Genomic DNA, 27,407 nt, shown 5'->3' with positions numbered 1-27,407 from the left:
AAACGAATGTTTCGGATCGTACGCGCACTGTGAAAGGAAAGAAACCGTTAAATCCTGGTTGTATTTGGTAAATCGCAAATCTCTGCTGTATTTACTTGGTAATACTAGTTCATTTGCTTTCCCCTAAAACTAGATCGGCGTTCCCCCCTTTGTCATCAACCCCTGCTGCGCAGCACATAGGAGCTGCTGCTCGTCAGAATCGTCGTACTTGCCCTTATCGTTAACGCACTGTATCTACGGACCCTGTCTCGCTCTATCTGTTGCCGGAGTTTGTTGCTTGCTTAGAAATGCTACGCCGAGAAACACAGTAACATTTCACCTTCGATAAGTGCTGCTGGTTGATTATTTAGTATCTTTTCGTGTATCGTGTATCGGGTAATCTTAATCTAAAGCGGATTCTGGAACTGGTATTGATGTGTTTGTGTTTATGTCTGTATCAGCGCCTCATTCGGCATCCTTCCTTTCCTCCGAATTCGGCAGCTAATTCGTCCCAAGCTCTGCGTATGTATGCCTCACTGCCGCTCTGTACACTCTAAATTCCATTACGAAGGACATTGATTTAAAACTGCGACCTGCATCGGCAGGGTCTAGTAGTAGCGATAAATCCCGGTTCCCTGTTGTACCCGTCGTCGAAAGAAACGCACGTTCTGCTCGGCCAGCATCAGTGGTGCTGACTTCTCGTACTGACTTTGTATGAAAATAACGTGTTTTTGAGGAGAAAAAGTCCCAGCCCAGTGGTTCGTAAATAGCATCATCATTCCTGAGATCAATGGAGAATTGTATGAGTTCGGCACCCCTCGGTTGCGGTTCCTATCTAACCAGCCCGCCTCGTTCCAGCAGGAATTTTAAACTTGATTTCCTCTTCTTCAACCTCTTCTTCTCCTATTGAACCAAAGTTTCACGGACTCTCTACATATCATCGATCTCTATTGGTGATCTATTGGTCTTGTCAGAGGACAGCAGAGAACGGATAACATAGATTTTTTGTAGGCAGACAAAAGGATAAGTATTATGAGTTTTATATGAATTAAAAGTAGAAATGTGCGGGATTGCTTGTTAAAATTGTCACAAGTCAGGAGGACCACGATTGTAACTTAAAATTAAAAGTAGAACCTACCGTTCCAGTAAACGGAGACTGGAAAATTACGCCGCCCCGCTTCGGTTAAATGCTAGAGACGAGATGTGGTTGATTGAAATTAGCCTGATAACGGTCACACCATCATCACCACACGGGTTGATCTACGTCCATTTTTTAGGTGAGTTAGACCGGTGGATGTTGCTGGTGTTTCCGGAACGAGGATAACGTCGATCATGCAACGGCTGTCGTTTCCTTCTTGGCAGGCTCCTCCGATGATGCTTTGGTGGGTTCCTCCTTTTCAGTCGTGTCCACTGTTGGAAGAGAAGGCAAAACATTAGAATAATAGATCATCGTGACCGGAACAATGATGGAACTTACTTTTCGCTTCCTTCTCGTCCTTCACATCGGTGCTCTCGGTTTTTCCGTCTTTCTCCACGCGCGGCCGCTTACGCGATTGCCCCTGGCCCTTGAACGAACGATTATCGCGCCGGCCACCTTCTCCTTCGTCTTCCGAGTCCGAGAACTCGTTATCCGGTACGATGCGCTTATCCTTGTCCTGCTGCGGCAACCGCTCGTCCTTGTCCACCTTATCCTCATCCTCCGACTCGTCGTTGACCGCATCCTCCGGAATTGCCTGCACCTGAACGCCGGGGGCGTGCGGTAGCATGCGCAGATTCTCGAACAATCGATTCTTGATCTTCTCCAAGTACTCGGTCGTGTTCTGATTCGACATGTTGCTCGGGCTAATGTGCAATTTAAAATCAGGACCAAAGTACTCAAAGTAATCATTGTACGGCAGCTCGTTAGCGATCTCCACACCGAGTGCCACCGACGTTTCGTACGTCCAGCAGCGAGACACGTTGCGGATCGTGTATCCACCGCCACCGACCATCAGGAACGGCAGATTGTACTTCTTCACAAACTCGACACACTTTCCGTGCCCTTTGACGGTCAGATTGAAGCAACCGAGTCGATCACCGGTCAGCGAATCGGCACCACACTGTAGCACCACCGCCGACGGTTGGAACGTTTCCATTACCTTCGAGATTATCGGCACGAAGATGGAATCGTACGACTCGTCGTCCATGCCATCGCGCAGAGGAATATTGACGGCATAGTACTTGCCACGTCCCGCTCCAATATCACGCAGATCGCCCGTTCCCGGAAAATATTCACCGTACTTGTGGAAACTGACGGTCATCACGCGATCGGTCGTGTAGAACGCTTCCTCTACACCGTCCCCATGATGAACATCGATGTCGATGTACAGCACACGCTGATGGTACTTTAACAGCTCCAGAATGCCGAGCACGATATCGTTCACGTAGCAGAATCCGGATGCTTCCGATTTCTTCGCGTGATGCAAACCGCCACCCCAGTTGATGCAAATCTCCGACGCCTGTTTGTTCAGCTTGACGGCAGCGGCTACCGAACCACCGGCCGAAAGCTGACAGAACTCGTACAGCCCATCGAACACCGGACAATCCTCACCGACATTAACTGTACGAGCGAAGAGGAGGTTAATGCCGTGAGTTTGAGATTCTAGCGCGGGATTAATGACTTTTCACTTACAGCGCTGCATGTGCTTGTTGTACTCGGACATGTTATCGGGGCGGATAGATCGCAGGAACCGGATATAGTCATCGGAGTGGAACTTTGTCATCTCGTCGGCCGTAGCTTTATGCGGACGCTAAAAAAAAAGGATCATCGAATGAGTACGATGGGTACGGTGGCCAAGACCAATCGGTCATTGTTGTGCTAGTCATACATAGATCTCCATCTTCCGGTACAGTCCATAATTCAGCAGCAGATTGTGCGTCATGCGTATGCGGTGCGGCTTCATCGGATGCCCCTGGCCATAGTAGTAGTTGCCGATGTCACCTGGGTGGTAAAATCATATTATGTTGAGTTTCGCAAATTTATGTTCCGGTAAAGAAGCGCCAAGAAATGCCGCCGCGGTCAATTGTGTTTCAGTTTTGAAAATTTAAGCCCATCGTTCCCTAGCCATCACTCGACCTGCGCCGCCGTAGCTTGTCTCGCTAATTTTCATCATCTCGCGCTCTCTTTCACTCTAGGGGAAAAGGGGTTTGCGGCATCGCATTCATTCTCGCTCACTCGCTTTGTGCCGCCGACTGAGAGAGACAACCGTAATCACAACCAAAAGAATGGCAAGTGAGTGAGCGAGACGGGAAGCGATTAATAGTACGGTCGCTTGGCGTTGCGAGTGATAGCTAGGTAACGCTGATCGTAAATTTTCAAAACTGTACAGACCACAATTCCTTCCGCGCAAAGTGCCGATTTTACGCGCATTTCACACCTATGCGGCACTATTGAGGAGCAATTCTTGGGCGAATTTCGCACAAAATACTCACTGTCGTAGTAATAGCAGACACGTTTCTTGCTGTGCGATTGCATTTTTCGCGCTTTTCGGTTTCTGGCGACGCGGCACTGGTACACTGTTCTGCACCGATTTACGGTCGCGGGCGGGTAGAACTGTGACGAGGAGGCAGAAACAGGCGGACCCACGCGAACTTAACCGCGGAAAAACAGGAAAAACAGACGGAAAACTCAACGAGCGAGCGAGCGCGGCGGCCAGCGACTTTTCCTGCGAGGTTTACACGAAACGCCACTTTGACAACTGAGCGTCTACACAAACGCGTGACTCCGCAACACCGGACCATCGGACTACAACCCTGCTAGACTGGAAAATCGGAAAATCAGCCAAAAATAGGGTTTATCAAAGGACGTTGTAGCTATTAAAAACCGTAAAGTAATAGATAAAATATATGGAAACTCCGTTATCATTATGTGTCCGTGGATTACAACATGCAATATCTGTTTAAAATCATAATCCAATATGGCTGCAATGTGGTTAGTTAAGACACTTTGGTCGGCACGTCAAATACTTACCCAAATAGCCGATCGACGCCGAAACCATTTTTTTCCTTCCCAACTCTTCTAACGAAACGGTCGTGTTCGCGGACTTTGTGGAAAAATATATAAATGTTGTTTGGAAAAGTTTAAAGGTAACAGGAAGTGAAAAGTGCTCTTTATCCGTGAAAGTAACGAGCGAGTATCACAACACGTGCCCACCGTCTGGCATGCTTAGGTTCTGAACAATTAATTCATCCTCCCGTAATTTCCTTAAAAAACTTCGAAAATTAAAGTAACCTTCGGTTAAAAAAACGTGTGCTTGTGCATTTTTTCATTAAACTTCCGACAATTGACGCTCGCGCGTTCTTTTTTTGGACGCGGTAAAGTTCGGTTGTGCAGTCCCCGTTCGGTCGGGTGTTTTTCGAATCTTCTTCAATTAATCGGGCGGTTTCTCAACTTTTATCAATGAAACCCCAACAAAGAACAGTAATTTCCATCAATTCGCCTGTTTTTGCGTGTTTCTCCCTACCTCCATCGATGATGATGACGATGATGATATCCTGCTGCTGCTGGTGATAGTTTCGTGGTGTTTTGCGTGCGCGTGCGTTCGAGGTTGTGTGTCGCCGGAGCGTCCTGCCGAAATTTGTGTTTTTCCTGCTCACATCCAGAATGCTTCGGTGCTAGAAAATGCCCATTTCCCGTTGAAAATTCCTCCCCGAAAACGGTGTCCAAAAGTGTTCAAAATCGTCGAAGGAAAACTGGTTTGCCTCGAGCATTATCCTTGCCCGCATAAAAACCATCCTTCGTCGTCCTGTATGTACGTGTGCTTGTGTGTTTGTGTGCGTGTGCTCGGGAAAAAAGGATCAAGAAATGAAGTCAACACAAGAAATATCCAAAGTGGTAGCGGTTGATGGAAGAAAAGTACGGGACCGATTTCCGCTTCTCTCGTTTCAACATTAATTTTCCGGTGCCCGAGAGCAGAACGCATTTCTGTTGTTATTTATCCGGTTGCTAGAAGCACCAACAATTTCAATTTTTTATTCTCTATTCCTTCCAGTGTTAAAATGACGTGAATTTTTAGTGCCGTGCATCGAGTGCGCCGCGTGTCCTTTAGTGCAGATTATTTAGTGAAAGGAGTGAAAAAAAAGCCCGAAAAAAGCCATAAAGCAAGAAAAAATCTATCAAACGGTGAAACCGCAGTGTGCTGGCCGTTTCGTGTGAGTGTGTTTGGTGATCGGCGCCTAGAAACCAGTGGGGTGAAGAAAGTGGCCGAAGCAGGAGTCAACGGTTGCTTTGTGTTGTTGTGGATTACTTAGACCCAAGCGAACCCCGAGCCTCGCTGTTCCGGATTCCCAGGCCCCCAAAGAAAGGTGCGTATCGGTCGCTTATTACCGTTCAAATCGAACGCCTTTTTTGTGTGTTTTCCATTCAGAAATCCTTCTTTCTCTCGGCGTAACTGGTTCGAACCACTCGAGCCACAGCAGGAAGAGACACTCGTCGTGGCGGGGCTCTTCTTATCTTCAGGCAATAGATTGGTTGCCCCCCCGGACAGAGAGGCAGAGAGAGAGAGAGAGAGAAAGGCCCGGGTTGCGCGTCCCGTCCGTGATTGTTGTTTGCTTTCTGATAACACTCGGCGGGTCCTTTCGCTTGTACCGTTGCCAATGGGTGCGTCGTATAGCCAATAGCCCCCCCCCCCCCCCACCCCGTCTTCACCGACCATGTATCGATTTCTTCCGGCCCCGGCATCGCATGCGCCCCCCGCGCGGGTATCCAACGACGCACTTTTCGGTGAAACCTTTCGTGGCCAAAAATCAAAGTTCCTTATCGCAGACACCCGAGAGAGAAGAATCCCTCCCAGTTCCGTCCGGTGGCTGACCACTTTGTTGGCCTCTCGCGGTCTTGCGACAGACGGTGAGATGATTAATCGGTGGGGGTGGAGGGTGGTGAGGACACATCGGAAATTGAGCCACCGTCTGTCGGCCACGCTTTCTGCTAAGCCTCTCCATCATTATGGAGCAATTATTGGTCCAACAACGGTGGTCGGTTATCGCTTATCGCTAGCCGGGTGTTTGTATGTCTGCCACCGATGGACGGACGCCATCATCAGAACGCGGGGTGGTCTGTTTCATACCACGGGCTGGGGGTTTCCCTTTCCACGACAACAACGACGACGACGACGCTGCCGCACGCATGCGTTTCATCTCCGTTCCAGTTTTTCCACCAGAATCGCTTTCCTCTGTTTGTCCCCTGGAACTCCGGGTGTGTGTAGAGTGCCCGGGGAAATTCGGTGATGTAGGCCTGGTCTTTCCGTCCGACTGTGGATTGATTTGCATTTTATTATAAAATTCCAAGCCACGAAATAGATATTGGAAGGGCATTTTATGAAATCCCTCATGCGGGATCCCAGTTCCCGAATTTTTATTAACAATTTTCGTTTTGTATAAATTCAGATTCCACGCTGGTGGTGGTGGTGCGCTTTTGTATCAGAAACCTCTGAGTAGAGAAAACATAATTCACCGAGACACCGATCAAAGAGAGACACATCCTCATCATCACCATCATCATATTATCGGTACCGCTCGGTTGGGGGACCGTCGACGAAGCAGAAAACAAAAACAAAAAAATAGATGATGTCACTGCGTGTGTTGTCTCTCGTCGGCTCGCATCATCAACTGCTGGAGGGTGGACAGACCGCGACCGACAGACAGACAGACACGTACCGGTGTGGTATATGATGATGCTCGTTCCAGCAGAGGCCTTGAAGTGCGATGATGTGCGTTGAGAGGAGGGAGGCAGTTTGAGCATTAACAAAACATACCACACCACCACCACCACCACCACCACCACCAGTTCCATACCAAAAGATCATTTGTGTGTCGCCAGCCAGCCGGATGGATTAGATAGTCAACGGGGCCGCGCGTTTGGACACCTCTCTCCCGTTTAGATGCATTCTGAAAATGATGACGACGCATCGCGAGATGTAGGAAACGAATGCTCTGGTGTAAGCATAAGTCATGTTGCAATGCATATGATCTCGTGTCGCTTAGCAGGGGGGAAGGGGAATCGTCGTTTTGTGGTAGAGAAACTGACGCCACCCCACGCATCGCTCGCTTTCGGCAGTGACCAGTTCACACCCTCCGGTGAAGCATTGAAAATAGATTAGAAACCATGCGCGCTGCGTGGCGTTCTTTGGGTTATGCTTCTTGCGCTCAGCATGCGTTTGCGAAATCAAGAACCACCCCGGACATTGCTTCTCGATGTCTCGATGACAGTGATCTTCAACAGACGGACGACGGTCTGATCGTGCTTCTTATCTTCTGTTATTGTTTTGTATGCCACAGCTGAAGCTCTGAAGCTCCACTCTTCACGGAGTCAGTCTCTGTGTTTGTATCGCTTGCTTCGATCACGCTTCATCTGCTTGCTCGGCTCTTCCTTGATCAACACTCACGCTGAGGTCTGAACAGCGTAGACGGCGACGCCAACCGGATCATCATCATCGGCAGCAGCTGATCCAGGAACCGGTTTTTTTTCGTTTTGGCTTTCTTGAAACCGTTCTTTATGTGCTTTTGGATTTCACTGCGTAGAGTGGGTCCGCGGAGTGGTCCGGTTATCGGTCACGGGTAGCCTTGAGGCCATGCATGCGCCTGCGACGAGGCCTGGACTCACGTCTGCCTCTAATGTTGCTGGTGACGCCCGATGGCCGTTGAAAGAGCGTATCCAATTTCACCACCCGGGCACCGTTTTTAAACCTCCTTTCCCGACTCGTTGACATATCCATGCGCTCGATCGATCGAATCGGGATCGGATTTACGTTTTATTTGGGTTGTCTCTCCACACCTCCCTCCCCTCCTTTCGTCACGATAATTGATTTAACCAGATTGATCAAAGTGTATCGCTCTAAAGTGCTCTTGATGAGGCTTTGCCGGTCTGCCTGGCTGGCTGACCGTTTCGGGCAGTTCCTTAATATGTATGAAATGAGTTTCGTTTCGTCACACATCAGGCCCAGGACCGGCCCCCGATTTTGGGGTGTCCCAAAAAGGTGTCATGTGATTGTGTTTTAGGTGTCTCCCCTCTCTCTTGTTGTCAAACTATTTAAAATTTCTTCCCTTCTCTGGGGTTTTCGATGCAAATTAGCTAACGTGTAGTGCAAATCCACAATGAACACCTTTTAATTATCTTAAAACCATGCACTTCGGCTTGTACGATATTTATTACCATTCGAGTGGTCCTCGAGCTCTCGTTGCTGGCAAGCAGCATCCACACTCCATGGGGCCACAACATTATCTCTACCAGACTAGGCCCCTCGAATGCTGCACTCTTCCCATATCTCCCTCCTATTCCTTTTTCCTGCCTCTCGTTTTAGCTTTTCGAGTTCCAGGTGGGTGGTACCTGACACTGATTTACGATGGCAGATTTCCTTTAATTTATCTCTCCATTGCACAGCCGCATGTGGTGGTGGTGTACTTCATTCGTCTTGTTCCTCGTGCCCTCGGTACGATGACAGTACTCTCGGATTATGTTATTAATCGTCTTTACACACTCCAATGGCACGTGCAAAAACCTTCACTGCCGGGGCCTGCAGAAAAACATAAATGCCGGACTGCTGTAGCCGGCGACCCCAAAAACATGCTACACACGTTAAATGTGCTCCTTTGTAACTGGCCAAAAGTGAGGTAAAATTGTGAAAAACGGCACTTTCACTTCTCGCGCGCTGGCCACACTTTTTTTTTGTTCGTCATCCGGGATATCCCCAGCCACAATGCCACACCTCTCGCGGACAATCAAAAGTTTGTTGAACCCCTCGAGCTGTGGAGCTCAAGCTCTCCTTGTTCCTGTGGCTCGACGATCCTCGTGACCAAAACCCAAACACTGTGACCAAAAAGAGGACAATGAAACTTCTCGCTGGGCAGAGGTTCCGAGTGAATATATGGTGGTGGCCTCGTTTGTGGTGTTTGGGCGGTTCGAATGCTGCCGTTGCTGCTGCTGCCGTTTGTGCCATCCACCGCCAACATCCGGATCTGGGTGCAGCAGGAATATGGCTCGACTTAATCAAAAAAGTGCAACGCCAGCAGGAACCGGCGACCACGCGCGAGTCCCACGATTTATTCCGTCCCGTCGTCGTCGTCAAATGGTCGTTCGCCGTCTGGCACACGAAGGACTGTACGCTGGGAGGAGGGAAAAAAGCTTATTTTGGCCCCATTCTCTGTCTGTGCATTCGTCGATGTCGCCACCATCAGCGTCGTCTGCGTCTCGGGATGTCGTCCTTGCAGCCAACGGTGCAGTTTCGGAGGCAATGTCCGGGACGAGTGCAACGAGAGTGGAGAGTGCATTCGGTGGGTTCGGTAAATGGAATGCTAACTGGAACACTCACTCACTCGCTGCACTGCTGTTGTCCAGTTGATGTTGCTAATGGATAAACTGTTTCTCGTTCTTCTTTACTCTGCTCTGATGGCTTTGCGAGGAACGAACAAATGCTTTTCTTGAAACAGATTTGCTTATATAATGTTGCTTAACAATTTTATTTAATGAAAAATGTTGATGATATAAATTTACGGTAAAAACCACCGTCACAATCACAAAACGTAGTTGCTGCTACGAGAAGAGTTAATATGCTGCTGGTAATGCTACCGATGCTAATGACATGGCCGAGTTTGGATACCTTTTTCCCAACAGGGCTCAACCATGGCACTACCAATCAGCAAAGTTCAGTAATCACAAACTAAGAAGCAAACTAAACAACGTTTGACACTCCTGATTGGTATGCATTCAAACAGCGCAACACACGTGCCACACAGAGAGTTTCAGTTTTGCAGACCAACTTCATGAAACTCCAGCAACAGTATTAAACTTGCTCCAGAACACGATATACGGTACGGTACCACATCAGGAGCAGCAGGAGCAGTGTTTCCGCATTCTGCGCAGGACATTCTCGTTCTAGTTAAACTTTCTTTGCACTACTCGTAGTCATCGTCAATCGACCGGCTCTGTTTACTGTTTGGCATCCATTTGCTCCCAAGCTTTTATGTATTTTCGCAAAGATCGCAACCTTTTTTGGGTAGTCCAAGACCTTTGGTTTGGTTTCACTGTACAGCGGAGATAAATTGTATTTTCTGCTCGAGTGTCCAGTGTACTCGTCGCTTTGGTGCTGCTGCTGCTACGGTGGTGACCTGTCGAGCATCCTCGAAGGCGGACGACTGCGGTCCCTTTGGATGTGCCGTCCGTTTCCATTAATTACCTTTGGCTATTTCTTGTAACCGGCCGGGCTGTGAGCGCAAAGGCAAGATGTCGGCGAGTGCGCCGCTCAAAGAAGGTTTGGCTTCTAATAAAAAAAAAGGATTCGTTGGAAGGAAGGTCGTTCCGTACCGCGTCTAAAACCCGTCTCGCAAAAGATTCTCGCGTTTGCCGCAGCTGCAATTCTGCAGCAGCAAGAAAGCCAGCAGAACATCGTGTTTATACATTTTATAGCATTCTAGCGGAGGATCGTCGGCTATTGGGTGGGCGAGCAGCAGAAATTGGTTTCCACCATCCCGCAGCACACGGAAACCGGCTGGGTGAAACATGTAAAATGGATTCTCCTCCTGTAGCACTGGCCAGGCCAGGGTGCCAGCGTTATGATGAACATGAAGCACGCTCGCGGGAGTCTTCGGTACAATTTATGTAGCTCGGTTTTAATGCTTCCATTCCGTGCATAATCTCTCGTGGGTGTCGTGGCTGTTGCCGACGATGAATGTTGAAGAACCGCGTGAACCCTCTATGAATATTAATCAAATGCGGGGTTCAATGTCAGCAGGATGCATTTAATATGCTCAATTAGTTTCACTTTGGGCTGGCCTTTGAATAAGGAAATGAATGCTTCGAATGGCACGCTAAAGACCTTTAAAAAAATGCAAGGCTAAAAGAGATTAACTTAAAAACCGCTCAAGCAAAGCTGCTAATCGCTTTACGAGAGATTCTACTCCACTGGATTCTTTCTTCCAGACCAGCAGACAATTGTAATAGCAAATCACACCTCTCCCGGCTGTGTTTAATGTGGAATTTACACCTCGAAGGTGCAAAAATTGGCGCTCAAGAACCAGAGAGCACGCACCAGCTGTGTTAGGATAAATATCGCTACACTTCATTGTTTGACTTTATCCCTCGTGCTTCTAAAACCGTGCCAGTCTCCCCCCGGATTCGATTCTGTGAGTTCACAAACGCTGCATAATTAATGTCCATTTCACTCTCCCGTCTGGGTGCTTGTGCAAACTCTGAACTTTGTAAAAAGAATCCCCTTCGCACACGGAAGAGCTTTTGGTTCGATCTGGGTGCGGCCATTACAATTGTATGAGGCCAATAATGGGAGGGGCTATTGGTATTGGTATTCCATCCGGATGAGATGGAAAGAAATAAACGGTTCCGTAGAATCGTTCCTGACGCCAGTAGACGCTGACGGATTGAAGGACTTTGAGCATGGCTCGAGGAACAGCAGTCCGATAACCGTTTGCAAGGAGCACGATAAGAAAGGTCCACCTCAAACTGTCTCTCTTTCTCTCGCTCGATGCCTAAAGAATTGCTTTTACTGATTTTTTTTTCATTTTAACCAATCGTTTTTAAATCGAATTTGTTGCAAAGCTTTCCGTCCATCCCGCTTATCGATTCTCTATTTTCCATTTCGTTTTTTTTTCAGGTAAGCTCTCTCGCTGCGACAAGATGTATGTTCCGGATTCCGATATGTTGTGACCACCAAATTCTATGCGAAACGGGCAGAGAGACGGGCGAGTACACCAGCAACGGTCCCCCTAACACAGCTGGGTGTGGAAGCATGACATAGCCGTGATGGTATTCCGGATTCCAAAAAAGCACAATCCCCACCTCGACGCCGATTGGGGACGGATTCGAGATTGACAAAAACAGTTTGCTTCTCCTCCCTCCGGTCGCGTGGTACCTATTTGCATTAAACTTCCTTCCTCCTGGGCCTGGCAGAAGACGTGGCAGCTTAAAAAAAAACGAAACGAAAAAACTATTCACCCGAATCGCCTCATATGTGTCGATGTGAATGCGTACGGAACGGAACCGTAATCAGCCGACCTCGACGCTCCTCGATGGGTGGAAAACCGCAACCAATTACGGTGCTCTTGGTCACCCCACTCCGGGGCCAATGTTGATGATGCCGGGCCGGGCCCCCGGGCAGTGAGGGAATGACTCGGTCGCTGTCCGCGTTACACGCGCCATGACTCGGTTAAAAGCCGTACATTTGCCACGCGCTGCGGTTAGTTACGCGGCAGAAAAACGCTCGCGAAATGGACGGGGTCCATCTTCACCCTCCAATCGATCAGTTTCGATGGAAGTGGAGGAGGAGGAGGAGGAGGAGGAGGGAATGTGCAGAGACGACGCTGCTGGTGAAGGGTTGTTGTGTTTTTGGCGTGTTAATGATCCCGTTAGTGAAAGGAGGATGCGATAGTTGCGCGTCGTGTGTTGTGTGCCAGCAAGCAATCTTCGCACACATTACTTCTCGTACACCAGGAGGTCGGAAGAATACGAAATTCTAATTCTATGCTCAGCAACGGACACACGAACTTTACCCAAAATAGCCGGGCAATAGCATTATTCATCCCTTTTTCCCATTGTCTTCTATCGGGGGCATCCTTTGCGGGTGAAGTAATCGTTTTGCGTGAATTATCGATGACCCTATTATCGGGAATTATTTTTCCCATTTCCGGAAGGTCTCGCAGTCGCACCACTCCACTCCACTCCACTCCACTCCACTCCATCCACTTGGGATGGAATATATCAATCAAATAATCATTGATGCATCGATAAGCCGACCCAGGTGCCCATGATGTGTGTGGTGGCCAAAGATAAGGGCCCCTAAATGGCTATTCATTTCTCGCGTTGTCCTGCCGCTGCGACTCGTAACATGCTGTTGCGGCACCGGCCCTGGTGCAGATATGGCGAGCATACTTTTGTTATTCATTTGCCTAGTTGGCCAAGAATATCGATTGATATTCCACATATTGATACTGCGCCATCAATGAGAGAGGAGATTCCGGTTCGGATAGCGAGACTATCGGTTCACTATCGAGGCCATAAACAGGAAGTTTGGGACGTCATGCACCGAAAAATAAAAGCAACAACCAATAGACCACATTTCAAGTCCGTCTCAGGGTGGGCACCACCAAGGTATGCTTGTTCTGACAGGAAAAGAACCTTCGCGCATGCGTTCCGGCGTAGCATTTCCTTGTTTTTCTCGCGTTTTCCCCGTTAACGGGGAACGCTGTGGTGTGGTGGGCTCGTCACACACGTCCTGTGACGCTTATTTCCCTTATCCAATTGTCGCAAGCTGGTGAATTGAAGGATGCTTCTCGATTCTTAAAACCCTGATCGCCTCCGTCTCGGGAACGTGCTTCATCAGAAATCCATGCCACCCAGTAGAAGGGCACTGTAAACACGCTTTCCGGACGCGAAGGGTCCTTCGGTGGAGGATTTCGATTCGATTTTCTTTTTCGTCTGCCTCGCCGTCCCTTCGCTCGCTTTCGCTTATGAGTTCATTGCTCAGCACACTTAAGCAGCTGTGGAGTTCGAGTGTATCGTCGGTGTAAAAAGGGGTTTCGAGTTTCAACGACGACGACAACGACAACGACGATGAAGCCCCTTTTTATTGCGATCAATTACGTTGCAATGTAGTGCTATGCGGCTCCCCGAAACCAGTGTGTGCGTGCACGCTTACTGTGTGCATAATCCTGTGGTGGAGGATTAAGGAATGAAACCCCCCTCTTCTTGTTGGGCAGGTCAGAGGTCCGCCAGAGGGTGGATGGCTGGCTCATAATCCTTGCCAAAGCATGGCACTCACACCCCTCGGCCATGCTGCTGCTGCCGCTGCGACCCTTATGCTGTCCACGTGGTCCAACGACACCACGGGAAAGGTAATGGATTAAAATCGTAAATTATGGTTCCCTCTCCCACAGCTTCCGCCAAATGTCGTGTACGTGTTGTGTTGCTTGGTGTGCTGGCTCTACTACCTTGGAGTGCTGCCAAATGATTGGCCAAAGTGGGTCCCCGTTGCTTCCTCTCTCGTTTTCCGGTTTGTTTACTCATTTTTCCCCCGAAGCAGAGGCTCGAGTTGAGCAGCATACCGGATCCTACGGATCCGTTGTATGCTGTAAATCCGGTGTAAGATTTGGAACTGTTTTAAATTAAAATTTATCTCGCATCAGTTAATCCTGTTGTCGAACAACAGTAGTTCGATATATTTTTAAACAGATGCAGCCTCAATTGTGATCGGCAATTGGCCAATTCTGAAGCAGTGCGCCTTTGCATGTGCATCCCCTTTCGACGGATTATTTCGGCATCGCTAAAGGTCTCGCAAAAAGGAAAATGGGAGCATGATGGGTTCTGCTTTCGAACAATTCACCGTCCATCCGTTTTTCGCCGGCCGGTTCCGTTCTAATTTACTCAGAAAGATGATAAACAATCCGTTTAGTAGCGCCATCAGCACAGACGTCCGTCCCCGTTATGCTGAAAAGTCATCTCGCTCGCCATTAACGGGGGCATTTCGAGGAACCCTTTTTAAACATAACACAACCACGCACGTGGTCCTCACTCCTGCGGTACTGTGCGGTCGTCGCATCGCACTTCCAGGATCGTTCTCGTTCCATCAGCCGGAGTACGGTGGAACTCTTCTTTTTTTTTTTATCTTATCAAACGTAAGTGCAATCAACATCAAACAGCAATCGTGGTTATCGTCGTCATCGGTGTCTCGCAGTGTGGTCGGTCTGGGCACCGGAAATCACTCCAAGCCGGCAGCTCCACACCGTGACCATCATCATCACCATCATCATCGTGACCGTCGCGGTCGTCGTCGTGGTCGTCGACGCTAAACGCGTGTTGGTGATTTATGATACCAATTCCGGGGGTCCACCACCCCCGGGGGAACCCGTTTCCTGTCAAGCTGCGACTGCTTTCCTTGCTGGCCCTTTTAACCCCCACAATGCAACCGCATCGTGTGCTGCTGCTCCGTTTGCCGAGTGACAATTCTAAAACATCAGAATGACGCTGCGAGGGACCTCATGAGCGACCGGGGAGACCCGCGTTTCCGGGGCACACGGAACAAATGCATAATTGGTGTGACGAACGGTTGCTAGCGTAGCGCGGTACTTTACCAGCCATTCACAGCTACCTACTAGCTACCGTCAACAACAACAAACAGCAAGCAGAAGTGATAGCGATCGGTCCTACTTGCGGTTTACATAGTTTAACAATTTGGCTCCCAACTTGAAGCGTGTTTTTTTTTTCTCCAAAGGAAGACGTCTTCGTTGTGTTTGCAGTCATGTTGTCTTCCCCACAAAACTGATTGATTCGCCACCGATCGATCTGATTGACAGTCGACTCGAAAACGAAAACGATCGCAAAGTTGGTCATCAACATCTATGCTCTCTCTCTCTCTCTCTCTCTCTGTGGGTCTAATCTAATTGGTTTGTTTGTCAGGTGTAATGAGGTTCGTTCGCGTGAAAAACATTTCACCCTGGGAACTTATGCCACCGGACATTGGAAAAGTGCGTCATTACGGCTCATTATTTTTAGAGACCCAAACGAGAAAACGAGCAACTCAAAACGGCGCAGCGCTTTTGATGCTTGTTGACGTCTCTTCGGTTAGACTACGGGCCGATTTTTGGGTTTGACGCAGCAGCTCCTGAATGGTGTGGAAAAAGCTTATTTTCTTCGCATTTCCAGTTACCGGTTCTTCCGAATTTTACTTTCCGAAACAATGAGCCACCACCCAACGAACGCCACCTCGTAAACATTAGCATATTGCGCGGTTCGCAGGCTGACGGGCTAGAGGGATTAGCTTTCCAAATTGCCATATTGTCACCGCCTTCACCAAACGGCCAAGACGGCCAAAAACTATTCAAGGGAAAAAAGGAAAGCGAAAGTGCCGCTTGCCTTTTCTGCAGCCGGCGTGTTGGTTGCAGCAAGCTTTACCTTGACTTTTCTTCCCTTTGGTGTGCTGATAACGAGCTGGTGCTGCTTTCGGGTGGGTGGAATGACACAAACCTCCGGCCGGCCAATGGGCCGCGATTGATCCGGGGAACCGGGGAAAAAATGGAAAGTGATTTCAACTTCCTAATCTTGTTTTTTTGGGTGCAAAATTCGGACGAAACGTGAAAGTGAAAGGTGGAGGAGTCGCGTGCGAGCGCCAGCGCCATTGCACATCAACTTGAGCTTTTCCTGCCAACCCCCCTTGTGTTTTTAAACAAATGCCAAGGAATAAAATTATGTCCCAAGGGTGCGCTCTTCTTCCATCACCACAGCTGACAGATGACGCGCTTTAATGGTGAATAATGATGGCAGCTCTTAATCTTGCTCTTGCTTGCCGGTATATCGGTAGAAGCGACCACGGTTGGTATATAATGTCGCGGGAGAAATTCATTAAAAACTTCCTAATCCATTATGATTGCAACAAGGAAATGTGTGTGCGTCCTTGCCTGCCAATTTGGTGTCAAATGGCTTTGACGAAGAAGAGCACAACAGCTGGTGCAACCTTCTTCAAGGCAACTCCTCTTTCATTTCATGCACACTCTCAATGTGTACTCGAGCCGAAGCCCCAAGCATCCGCATAATCCTTCACGAACGCTCAACCAACGCCTTTGGTGAATGTGGCCCGCTTTTCGACGGTGAGGTGCGGTGCAAGGACAAACCTTGGTCCCTTGTTGGTTGCTGCAACTGTAAGCCCTAGGCAGCAGCCTTTCGCTACTCCACATCGTACAATCCTTGTCCGCGGAGTGATGAACATGCAAAAACGGGGAGAACAAACCCTCAAGGACTCGGTTTCATTTCTTTTAATTTCTCCGCTACATCTCGCTACGAAGAGCGCATGGTTCACGTGTTGTGAACTTTCCCGGGCTCCCTCTTTTGTTACAAACAAGCGTGAAGCAAATGTGTGCTGCTCCGAAGAAGTGTAACCATTAAAAAGGATATCCTTGGATTAAATCTGCAGAACGCGTGCTCGTGCTTTTCGGTCGGTGGTTGCAGCTGCGGTTGCATCGAGGCGGCTTCTCCAGAAAGAGCCCTTAATGCGGCAGTGCAAACGGTTAGAGGCGGCCTCCCCAGGGGCCTGAGAGATGCTTCACACTTTGCTGACACGATTACACCACGGTCGTTGGGTTGTAGCAGGTGCAACCGATGCACGTATTCGTATGCTCGTGCACCATTCGTGGCGTGGCGTGTTTTGTGGTTGAATCGTCCTCACGTAAGACCGAAGGCGCATTATGATAGGCAACCACGGCACCCATTATCGAATGTGCATCATCAGCGATGCTGCAAATGTGCATCGTGTGTGCGGCGCTGGCGGCTGGCTTTTGGATTTGCAAATTTGGCTTACCATCGTCGCCTTGCCGCACGCCTGCACGTCAGCAAACATTAGTTGGTGGCGATGTGGCTGTAATTTGGCGGTGAGCAGACTAGAACGTGATGGTGTGTGATGGTGGTTCATTTGGATGGTCAGTTTCCGTTGGATCATGGAAAACCTATTTAACATGTGTAAATGTATTCATAGACCTATCACACGCCGTCGACTGTCGTCGTCGTGTGATGGAAGGCCCCTTGACAGTTAGTGCTTTTGCCCTGTAGAAGCTCTGCGTTATGCGAATTTGTTAACAAAGACGATGAACTAGAGGGAGCTTATCATTTAGTAGAAAACATAAAGTCTACTCAATCGTTATTGTTCCCAAAATCTGCTCGAGTCTAGTTAATGGTGAACATTCAGCTCAATCTTCTTCTGCACAGCCGAATGGGATCGTGTAAAGTATTTAAAATTGTTAGCGAATCACTCACAACTAGTAGGTGTGCAGTTATCACTTTAGATAAGTGTTAATGTGATCAACGGAACCATCAACGGACGCCAGCAGCTGAATAGAAAAGTCATTTGGGCTGCTGCTAACACCTTCCTCACCCATTCACACAAGAGTCGGGGTTATAAAGAGTGTCCGATTGGTGGAATCGTGTTGGCCAACTGCCAACTGGCATTTCGGATCGTGCTGCAAGCGCGCAAATGTAATAGCAGCACCATCACCGCTTCTTCCAACGGCAGCAAACGGTGCTCATCCCTTGTGTTAAGCTATCATCGCCGGTTTGCGAGGTGCAGCAGAATCATAAAGATGCAATCGAAAAATAGAAAAACTTCGATTCAGTTGGCTTAGAGGGGGGTTGGTTATGATAACGATATGGAATGGCCATCGAATAGTCATCGATGCATTGAGAGCGCTAGGGCTATGTTAGTGCTTGGATGAGAACCCCATTTTTGGACGCTCTGATGAGACGATTAGCTGTTTTATCACTTTACCATTGATTTATTGACGAGTACGTTATTTTGCAACGATATTTTTTATCATTGCTTTACGTTTATTCCAGTTATTTAGAACAAAAACCAATCAATATGCTTTCTAATCAATTGGAACGTCCTTGAAACATCCTAATGAAAACAAATAATCACTCTCAGTTCCATAGGGGATTTAAGAGTTTTAATTAATATCTTGTTTGTTCTGCATCGTCCTTTTTGGTGGGTTAGTGGTCCGTACACGAACACTAATCCTTTCGCGAAGGATATTCCACACGTTCCACGCTTATCCAACTAGAGACCAGCCGGTGATGTTATGGTCGATTGTAGGAGCGAGCAAAGAATGAAAGTGAGACAACGATCATTGGCCGGCCACCACGACGCCAGCACACAATGACAATGCTCGCGATGAAGGCCGCATGTCCTTATAAACGGCCGTACCTCGGGCTATCTGCCAGCAATATAATAATGCGCTCTTGTCTGCGCGCTTCGCCTCGCCTCACTTTCGTTGCGAGTTCGCTCGAGTGGAAAATTCTTTCACACTTTTCCTTTTTTCCGTTTCCGTTTCCTTGAGGATCGAGAGAAAGAGAGACTGGGAGAGCGAGTGTCTAATGTGTGGCGACCGCCAATAGGAACGATGAGCGCTGGATACCGGCGAAACTACAATTCCAAGATAATGGAATTATAATCAGCGTATCGTGTCCTTCGAGCCTTGAATGTGTGTTTTGTGGAAATGGCAGGACACGGAAGACGCCAGCGAGAGTGAGCGTGCCTTGGCATGTTTTATGCACGAGATCCCAGCCAGCTCCAGCGCGCCAGAATTAGACTTCAGACGCCTAGCAGCTAGCGGTCGGTCCCGTTCGCCGGCTCCAACGCCGTGCTCAAGGTACAAGGAATGGCCGGTTCGTTCGATGCCCTTAAGCTGTGTATGTGTGCCGCTCCTTCCTTCTTGGAGGACTGGAATGTGGTGCCATGCTCACGAGCAGCAGCAAGGATCTCTCTGTACTGTACGATGGTTCGACGCTGGACTCTCTGGTGTTGGCGCCAATGAGTCGTTAGAAATTCGCCGCGTTCCTACATCTCATCCTGGTTCCGCTGCTGCTGCTGCTGCTACTGGTGCACGAACTGGAACTAGCTCGCTAGCATAACTTTGCAGCAGGATGACTGTCAGGCATGACTTTGTAGCATGGCGGCTTTCTAGCATAGTTTTCCACCCCAGGCTGTGCCGGCAGAAGCTCTCATAGGACGTACCGGCACCGGATGCGATCGTTCAGCAATCGATCGACGTGATGTTTGGTTTCTCGGAACAAGTCAGCGCCGCGCCCCGCTCTAATCGAAAAGGAATTCAAATTTTCCTTCCCAGGATAAATAGTTAATAAACGTAGCAGCGTTTCTATCGAGAATATACGGTCAGGTTTTTTTTGGCGAGATTTTATTACAATTTTTGGACGAAACTCCTCACAAGCGCCAGCCAGTTGGACAAACGTCCTAGCTCATCTAATCCGGTGCGCACCGGCGGCCACCATTGTTCAATTATGAATGAAACTGTTTTGGGTTTGCGATGGAACTGTTGGTACCTTCGGGTACGGCTTCATCACCGAAAAAGGCAAACGGACCTCTCTTCGTGCGCTCTCACCTTGTATGTTTCATTCATGGCAGATTCTTGCGTCATGTTTCGTCAATTCAAATAAGTATTCTCGTGTCCGTCTCGGCCCCGTCGTGTTGCGGTTTTTGCGGTCTGTCTGTCGATGTGTCTTTGACTCTCTTTCAGCAAGCAATCGCGTGTGGTTACATTCGTCGCAAAGCACTCGTCTTCGTTTGAAGGCCATACACCGTGCGGGATCACCACATATGTAATTATGCTGCTTACGGTGACGGGGGGTTTGTTTTCATGCCTTGCCTTGTCTGCCTGACCGTCTAGAGAGGGCCCACAAACCAGAACATTTCTTCCAGCGGCACTCGGGGGCTATGCTATGCAGTTGCGTTGGTGCTGCTGAAGAGTGTGTGAGCTCGGCCGATAGAGAATGTCTTTCATTTTTGGTGCCATACCAGTACCGCCGCGCGTGTCTCCCCCACGTCGACGGAGTCCAGGACGGAGGAGACTTTCCTCCGGGAAGAGACTATAAATAAATCTTTTTCCCTTTTTTTGACAGCTGAGACCCGTTGTTGCGTTGGCCGTGCCCCTAGAGGCGAGCCGGCCGGGCGGTTTGCCTTTGACGACGACTCCTTCTCGTGGGTTGACAGCTGCAGTGCCCCGAAAACTGCTATGCGTTTGGTTTGCTGTCTGTAAAAGTATGAAAGAAGCAACTTTACCAGCCTCTCTCCGTGTCTTTCTCTCTCTCTCTCTCTTGGGTGCATTTATGCGAAGCAGCATCATTCGAACCACGCTTATGGCCCTGGCACACGATCACGATAGAGTTAGTGTTGCAGGCGTGTGTGACTGAAAGCCAACCCCTTCCTCTCTCTCTCTCTATCTATGAAGTAGGTTTGCCTGGGCTGCGTTTAATTCAATTTACGAATCGATTAGACATTCCTGCGTTGGTTTCATCTGTCACACTCGCGCTGCAGGAGGACAAAGGTGTGTAACGTAGTCTCGTACGCGAGAGGTCAGACGTGGAAGTCCAACGCAGTCAATCGTAGCCGTTTACGGTGTGCGTTACCTCGATTTGATGTGGAAACCTCAAGCACCACACGTGGGCGCTAGTGATGCCAAGGCAGATTTGTTGAATGCCTCTCGTCTGTCAAATTTTTTGGATGCTAGATGATGAGCATTCGAATTTGGACAGCAATCTGCATGCATTTCAACATATCTTCCAGTCAGCAATCTTTATATCACTTTCGAAATTGTGGCCGATTACATTCTCCACTGCTTACGACATTAAAGATGATGCTTTGTTTCAAATTAATCAATGTATGTTGTGAACATAAAAAAGTGATTTAAAACACATTTTTGCGCAAATCTCTTGCTCTTTGACAACTTTTCACAAGTAAAAACTCTTGCTAAACTTCTTTTAATATTTAATAACTGCCGATAATTGCGCATCTTTGCTGACAGGCGAACAGAATATTCAATGGCAGCAAACCATCATCGCGCTCATATGCAAGCAACCGAATCAGGTGTCGAACGACATGAAGAGAGATGTGCACTGACTCGGGTAGTGTGTTTTACATAAATCCACTGCATGTTTGTATAAATTCATTTTCACACTCCGCAGCGAGTGCTGCTTCCCTTGGTGCACTGGTGGCCATTGGATTTCATTTGTGGTCTTCAATCCCAGCCGTTCTTTCGAGGGAGAGAGCGCGCGCACCAGACGCGACTGGCTGTCTGGCCTACCGAAAGGTGTACCGCGACGGGGTGGTACAAAAGGGGAACAATCATAAAAGTTGGAGGCAGTTTTTTTTATTCTTTCAACCGTGTGTTGTGTGGTGTGGTACGGCCGGGGCACGAATCCGGCCACAGAATCGAAGCATAAAAATATGCATTATTCATTTCAATTTCCTTTCCGTCGAGTGCATTTCGAATAAACGCACGTTTCTCGCGTGGCGTGGCATGGCCATGTCCTGGTGCTGCTACTGCTGTTGCTCGTGCTGCTGCCGTGGATGGTGAACGGTAGACCGGCGGCTACCATATCGGATGATTTTAGCCATTTCGTTGTGCTCGCTCTCGCCGCCAGTGGGTTGCGCATTTGCCAGACATAATAATGCACGCACCCGACCCTGGGGGGCTGTCGCATTTGTTGGTGCCCTGGTGTGCGTGTCGTTGTCCTCCAGGATGAAGGCAGGAACCGTGCCGGTTATGGGCGCGTTGCATTGATTTTCCCGTGTTTCCATCGCACTTGGTGCTGCTGCTGTTTGTTGCAGCGCGAGTAGACACCGAGTATGCGGCCACCGAACGGTAGCACCAACGTGTTTATTAGTCTTCCCTGTGATTTGTTCCGGATGAACGTTTTAGTTTTTGAATCATAAAGTTCTGACCGATCGATCGAGTTAATGCGACAGATCTCGCAGCATCGAATGGTCACAAAACGTTCTTTCGCGATTAAATGAGCCTCTAACATGATTCCGGAATAATTTATGACATTATTTCAAAGCGACCACTAAAGAGATTTGATGAGAATGCAAAACAAATTAAATTCACCTGGCAAAACCCATTTCCAAAGCCGAGCTCAAACCTCAACGAACCTGCTTCAACAGCAAGATCCGACATAATAAGCACGAACTAAACGAATTCAATAATACGATTTTCCAGCTTTCCAGAGACCAGAGATGGTCCTGATGCTTTCTTGTTTGCCGTCATCCTTCACAAGATTACCCGCTACAAAGCAACGCTTCTTGTTCAAACCGAGCGCGTACTGCAAAGGCAAGCATCTCCTTTTGCGAAGGACTACCATAAATGGATGAAAGCCGTCTCGACCCAAGTAATCTGATTGTTTTCATCGCCGTTCGTAGCGCTGGAACTGAAAGAAGGAACCACACAGAACCTGATAAGAGTGTTCTTTGTTGTTGCCTCTCGGAACAGTCGGAATCGCGAATCTGCAAAACTGCAAATCAATTGTTGACGATCAGCAGCAGCGGGCAACAATCAGGCGACGGTACAATTATGCGCCTCGTCCTCCTGCTAATAGTGTCCGGATCGTTGCGACAGTGACGTTGGTTGGTGCGTGAATTCCATCCGCATGCTAATGTCCTCCGCCGCCATCTCCCCTTCCTTCCTAACCGTCCCGAGTTCCCGTTATCTGTCCACCATTAGAGTGGAGTCCGGGGCGGGTGGCCCATTACCCAGGCACACCTAATTGACCGACCGACCGACCGAGCTGGTAGAACCGTTGCAAGACCGGGGCCGTAAATCGTTCGGACGAATGCCTATGGGTTGGCCCGCTTCTGCCACTGCCCACTGCCACTCTCTAGGAAGATGACTTCGGTTCGGTTGCCGGTTGCACGGTGGTTGCACTTGACATCGAAAGTAAAAACCGGTCCCGTCCCGACAGGGGTCTGGTTTTGTGCGCCGCGGCTACACAACACAACACAACGCTTAGCGAACCGGACTCTTCGAATCCGAATCCGGAGATGCGACCATACCACAGACAAGAGACCGGACTCCGGGCTGATGTTTAAAGGTCGTACGGACATCGGCGGAGATATGTGTGCGTGCGCGTGCTTGGTTGTTTGGAATGACAACCTCGATCCTTCAGATTTTGGTCTGTCTGGAGTGTGCTTCTGCTGGACCGCCGTCATTACCGAGTAAAGGAGGGAATTAAATAATTTAAACGTAATTTCGCTAAACCCCAGTAGTGGAACATCTTTGCCTCGGTATTGGTGATGGTGGCCAACAACCGTGTGCCGTTCGACCGAGAGACACCGAGAGTTTATAGTGTCTGAACTTTGGAATCTCTCCGAGTTGTTGCCAGATTGCCCGCGGTGTGTGGACGTTTATATGACGTTGTCGTTCCTACGGTAGCATCTTCGGTTTCATGTTTCAGCTCGCGGTTTCTGGGCTCCTCCTGGGGTCCCCGTGCTCCCAAGTTGTTGGGTTTTTGCTGGAACCACCGGCCCCAGGGTGTATCAATTATGTGGGACAACACACCACAATGTCGACGATGAATCCCACTCGAGGCGCCCCGTTCTCGTGGTTGTTTTGCTGAAGGTGAAGTGCTATTTGGTCACCGGCACCGGATCTGGTTTCTGGTGTGCCTGTGTGTTGCCACCTGCCGCCTCTGCCGCGCGGAACATCGAAAAGTCACCGGACCGTCCCTAATGAAGTTGGTGCGACCACCAGCGGGTCTGTGGTGTCTTAATTTTTCCACGCATTACCCGGGAAAGTAACCTCCAGCTGGGGTTTCTGTTTCTTCCGGTTTGGGTTCTTTTTTATTTTATTTTGGGGGTTTCGGTGATGATGGAACATTAAACCGGGAAAGAACCGTGGCAAGGGAAAAGGTCATCGTACAGATGAACCGAAAGCACACAGAAGCCGCCGCCTCCGCCGAGGAGGAGGTAAATGGGATTTGTTGGTAGGTAATGCGGTTTGAAAATGTAATCCGAACGTGTGCTGGGAACACAAGTAGTAGCAGTAGTAGAAGAGGGCACCAAAAGAGGTCTTTAAGATCGCCGCCAAGACACGACCCGTTAGTAAATCAATGGAAGTGAATTTCTGAATTTAATGGGAGGGATATTGAGGTCAATTTGATGGCGACTTGGCGAGAACAACCGAACGATGCGACGTTTCCCATAACTTATGCAATTAGTTCTAGTCTGTTCTGTTGTCTCGTTGATAAGAATGTATTCCTTTTGTTTCGAGAACATGAGAACTAACCAGAGACAGCGGCGCTGTGTAACGAGGGGTCTGCATCGTACAAGTACCCTTGCAGCTGCTTCTCCTTTCGCCATCTCAACTCGATAGAGCATCTCGTATTGTTTGCCGAGCGAACAGGGAATAGAATTTGAAAACGGATCCTCGAAAAATCCTCAAGCGAGCGGCTAAACTGAATATTTCAACCAAGGATTGAACCATCCCTTTCACTGCAAGAACACAAGTACCCCTAGCATGTAGTATTAGCGCGAACACCCCATCTACATCGCCGCTGCGCTATGGTTAAGAATCCTCTACACTACACCGCCTTTGTCCACCTCCGTCGCCTTCGCGTCGGTTTCAAGTGCCGCTCGTGACGTATCGCGAATAAGTCGAGAAAGGAGGGCATCTTCCGAAGGTGAAGAGCATAGATAGAGGCAGCCGCCTGCCACACACACTCTCTGCCCTTGGTGTGGATCCTTCTTTGTAAAAACGAAAATGGGGAGAAGACAGTACACACTTCCCAGAAATAGGTCAATAGGACGTGACCTTTCGCTGGTGGAGGATTATGGTCCCGAGCCTTAATTAGCACGGGAAGGAATAGGGTAACTCTCGCTCCTCTCGAGGTCGCTGGTCCCCTCGAGGGATCCAACCAGTTTTTCTAAGCGTTCACAAACTGTGGGTCCCTCCTGTCCTGTCCTGGCCTTGGTCATTTACAGTTTCAAGCACGATTTCAGTACTCCACCGGCCAGAGGTTGCCCATTTTTACGCCTTTTCTGTCAGCTTAAGGGTCCCCAAAAAGGAAGAGAACTAGAAAGAAAACGTTTTGTATCGCGATCTGCAACCAATCCCTCAGCTGCTGCTGCGGCACGAGAAGGCAGTTATAATTGAATTTTCCGCCATATTTAACGCAGAAACCAATTATCTGTCTTATAATTCATTTCTCTGTCTTTTCGTGTGGCGCCTGCCGGTGCTTCGGAGCATCCTCTCGGAAGTAAGGTGGCTCCTTCGATCGATTTATCCCGTCGACCGTCGGAGTAATGCACTTTCTCGAGCCGTTTTGTGTTTCTTAATTGTGTGCCATGACGGCTCGACCGAGCAAAAACAATCAGTTAATTGGCGCCAGCGTCTCCTAACGCTCTGTTGTTGCAGATTTCAAAGATGACTAATATGCTGCTTTGGCAAGCGAGTTTGTCTTCCCCCCATCCCCCGATGAGTAATCGGGATGGATCTTTTCATCATAATCTCTACGCTCCTTTTTCTCTGCCGTACAGAGGGACGCACTTTTGACTCACTTTCGCTAAATATAGTGAAACGGAGCACCATCTCCGTACATCGCCACAGCCTGCAGCAGGAACACTATTTATATCGAATCATGAGTCATGCTCCTTCCTCCCGGGTCCCAGGCTAACCAGCCTATCCGGATGACCTGACAGATGATACTCTCTCAGATGAGGCTTGGTTCCAGCGGATGCATCCGCTAGGTTCGCCGGAATAACTCTTGGTTGCGACTGATGAACTCACCGAAACCATAGAAAAAAGAGGCGAAACACTGGCTCGCTGGCGAATGTAATAAAATCACAAAATATTCCACAAAATCTCAATATCCAAAGCACCGTCCGCCATCATCATGACGATGCGTCATGTAGATGCTGCGCTGCTCGATGCAATCGCTCGCTGAAGTGGGTTTTAGAACGTCAAGCTAATGGTTAAGCTTTGCAGTCGGTCATAATCAACAGAGACCCTAGGGGCGAGCTGGCCGCCAAGCCAAGCCACTCGAGAGCACTCGGAAGCGGCACCACAGAGGGCCGCCGCTCCGTCGTCGTCGTCTGTTGCTTCTGGTTTTCGGAGTTGCGAGATTAATTGGCTGCATTTATATTAATCATTTGCTATAAATTTAATGCCCGACCGAGAACCCGTGGTGTGCGGGTTCTTTACTCTTTGCCGAGGGTCGAGTATCGCGCAATGATTTAAGTGGATAAATGGTCTGGAGCGCTCGCGGTCGTAATTACGGCGTCCAGAAATCAAAAAGGGGCTAATTTCAGGGAAGTTGTGATTAGAACCAAGTGCGCCGCATCGCGTGTGGGCATGCTGGGCGCGACGAGATTACAGCTTCAAATTGAGATGTCGATAGTAAAGCGGCGAATGCATCTTACGAAAGCGAGCTTAACGAGAGCGCTTCATTTCAGGAGATAACAATTTTTTGAGGGAGAACGATTTACGTTTTCTATTTATGAAATATCGTTTGTAGCATACTTTGAGGTCTTCGTCTAATTAAACTAAGAGTTTCAATCTATTTGCAGCTTTGGCATTGTGGCGTTCTGGAGCACCCGAAACAGCTTTTAAATAGATTATCTGCCAGATCATCGAAACAGTCTCTCTTCGCGCCGAAAGATGAAGATTTATGCTCTCGGACTGCCGCTCATATCGCGGAAGTAATTGTTTCGATTTCCCCACGCTGCAGCTGTACACCATTAGTATTTATTTCCTTCACCATTCCTGTGCCACCGCGTGGTGGCCGGCCAGTTCTTCGACAGACAGGCAAGCAAAATAGGGAGAATTTATTTGCTTGCCCCAAATTCGACGTGCCCACGCGATAAGAGCAGCGACGCGTGTGTGTCATTGGTCCGGACGAACTGCTGTGTTCTTCTTCTGCTGCTGCTGCTGCGAAGGTTATGGATTGTCTTCTTCTGGCACCAACCGCAGCCGGGGTGTATCATCTTCAAACCGGCGAACGTCGGGCTCGTTTCGTATTCCGGTGCGTGCGCGCAATACTTATTCCCAGAATACGCATACATCAACCCTTTCCCGGTCCCCGGGAATCGTGGAATCGACATTCGCGCTCTCCGAGATTGTTT

General features: G+C 48.9%; 2 protein-coding genes across 5 annotated transcripts in view; one reads left to right on the top strand and one right to left on the bottom strand.

The window, feature by feature from the left end:
• Positions 1-58: 58 nt before the first annotated feature.
• LOC126577607 (histone deacetylase HDAC1) lies at positions 59-3,688 on the bottom strand. The gene is made up of 5 exons (XM_050239378.1): positions 3,451-3,688; positions 2,847-2,959; positions 2,651-2,768; positions 1,457-2,578; positions 59-1,389 (listed from the first exon to the last, which is right to left on the bottom strand). The coding sequence occupies exons 1-5, from the start codon at positions 3,491-3,493 to the stop codon at positions 1,310-1,312; spliced, it is 1,476 nt and encodes a 491-aa protein (XP_050095335.1). The 5' UTR covers positions 3,494-3,688; the 3' UTR covers positions 59-1,309.
• Positions 3,689-3,990: 302 nt separating this feature from the next.
• The window catches only part of LOC126577606 (tyrosine-protein kinase Src64B), a 44,320-nt gene continuing 20,903 nt past the window's right edge, over positions 3,991-27,407 (top strand). Inside the window, exons 1-2 of one of the 4 annotated variants that reach the window (XM_050239373.1) lie at positions 3,991-4,104; positions 5,010-5,322. The gene's annotated coding sequence lies outside the window, so the exon portion shown is untranslated. Of the gene's footprint in view, positions 4,188-4,226; positions 4,245-5,009; positions 5,323-27,407 lie in introns of those variants that run through there. The other 3 variants (XM_050239374.1, XM_050239377.1, XM_050239376.1) reach the window with 3 other exon arrangements.

This window comes from Anopheles aquasalis, chromosome 3 (assembly GCF_943734665.1).
Source record: "Anopheles aquasalis chromosome 3, idAnoAquaMG_Q_19, whole genome shotgun sequence".
NCBI lineage: Eukaryota > Metazoa > Arthropoda > Insecta > Diptera > Culicidae > Anopheles > Anopheles aquasalis.
This window is presented reverse-complemented; position numbering and strand designations above follow the sequence as displayed.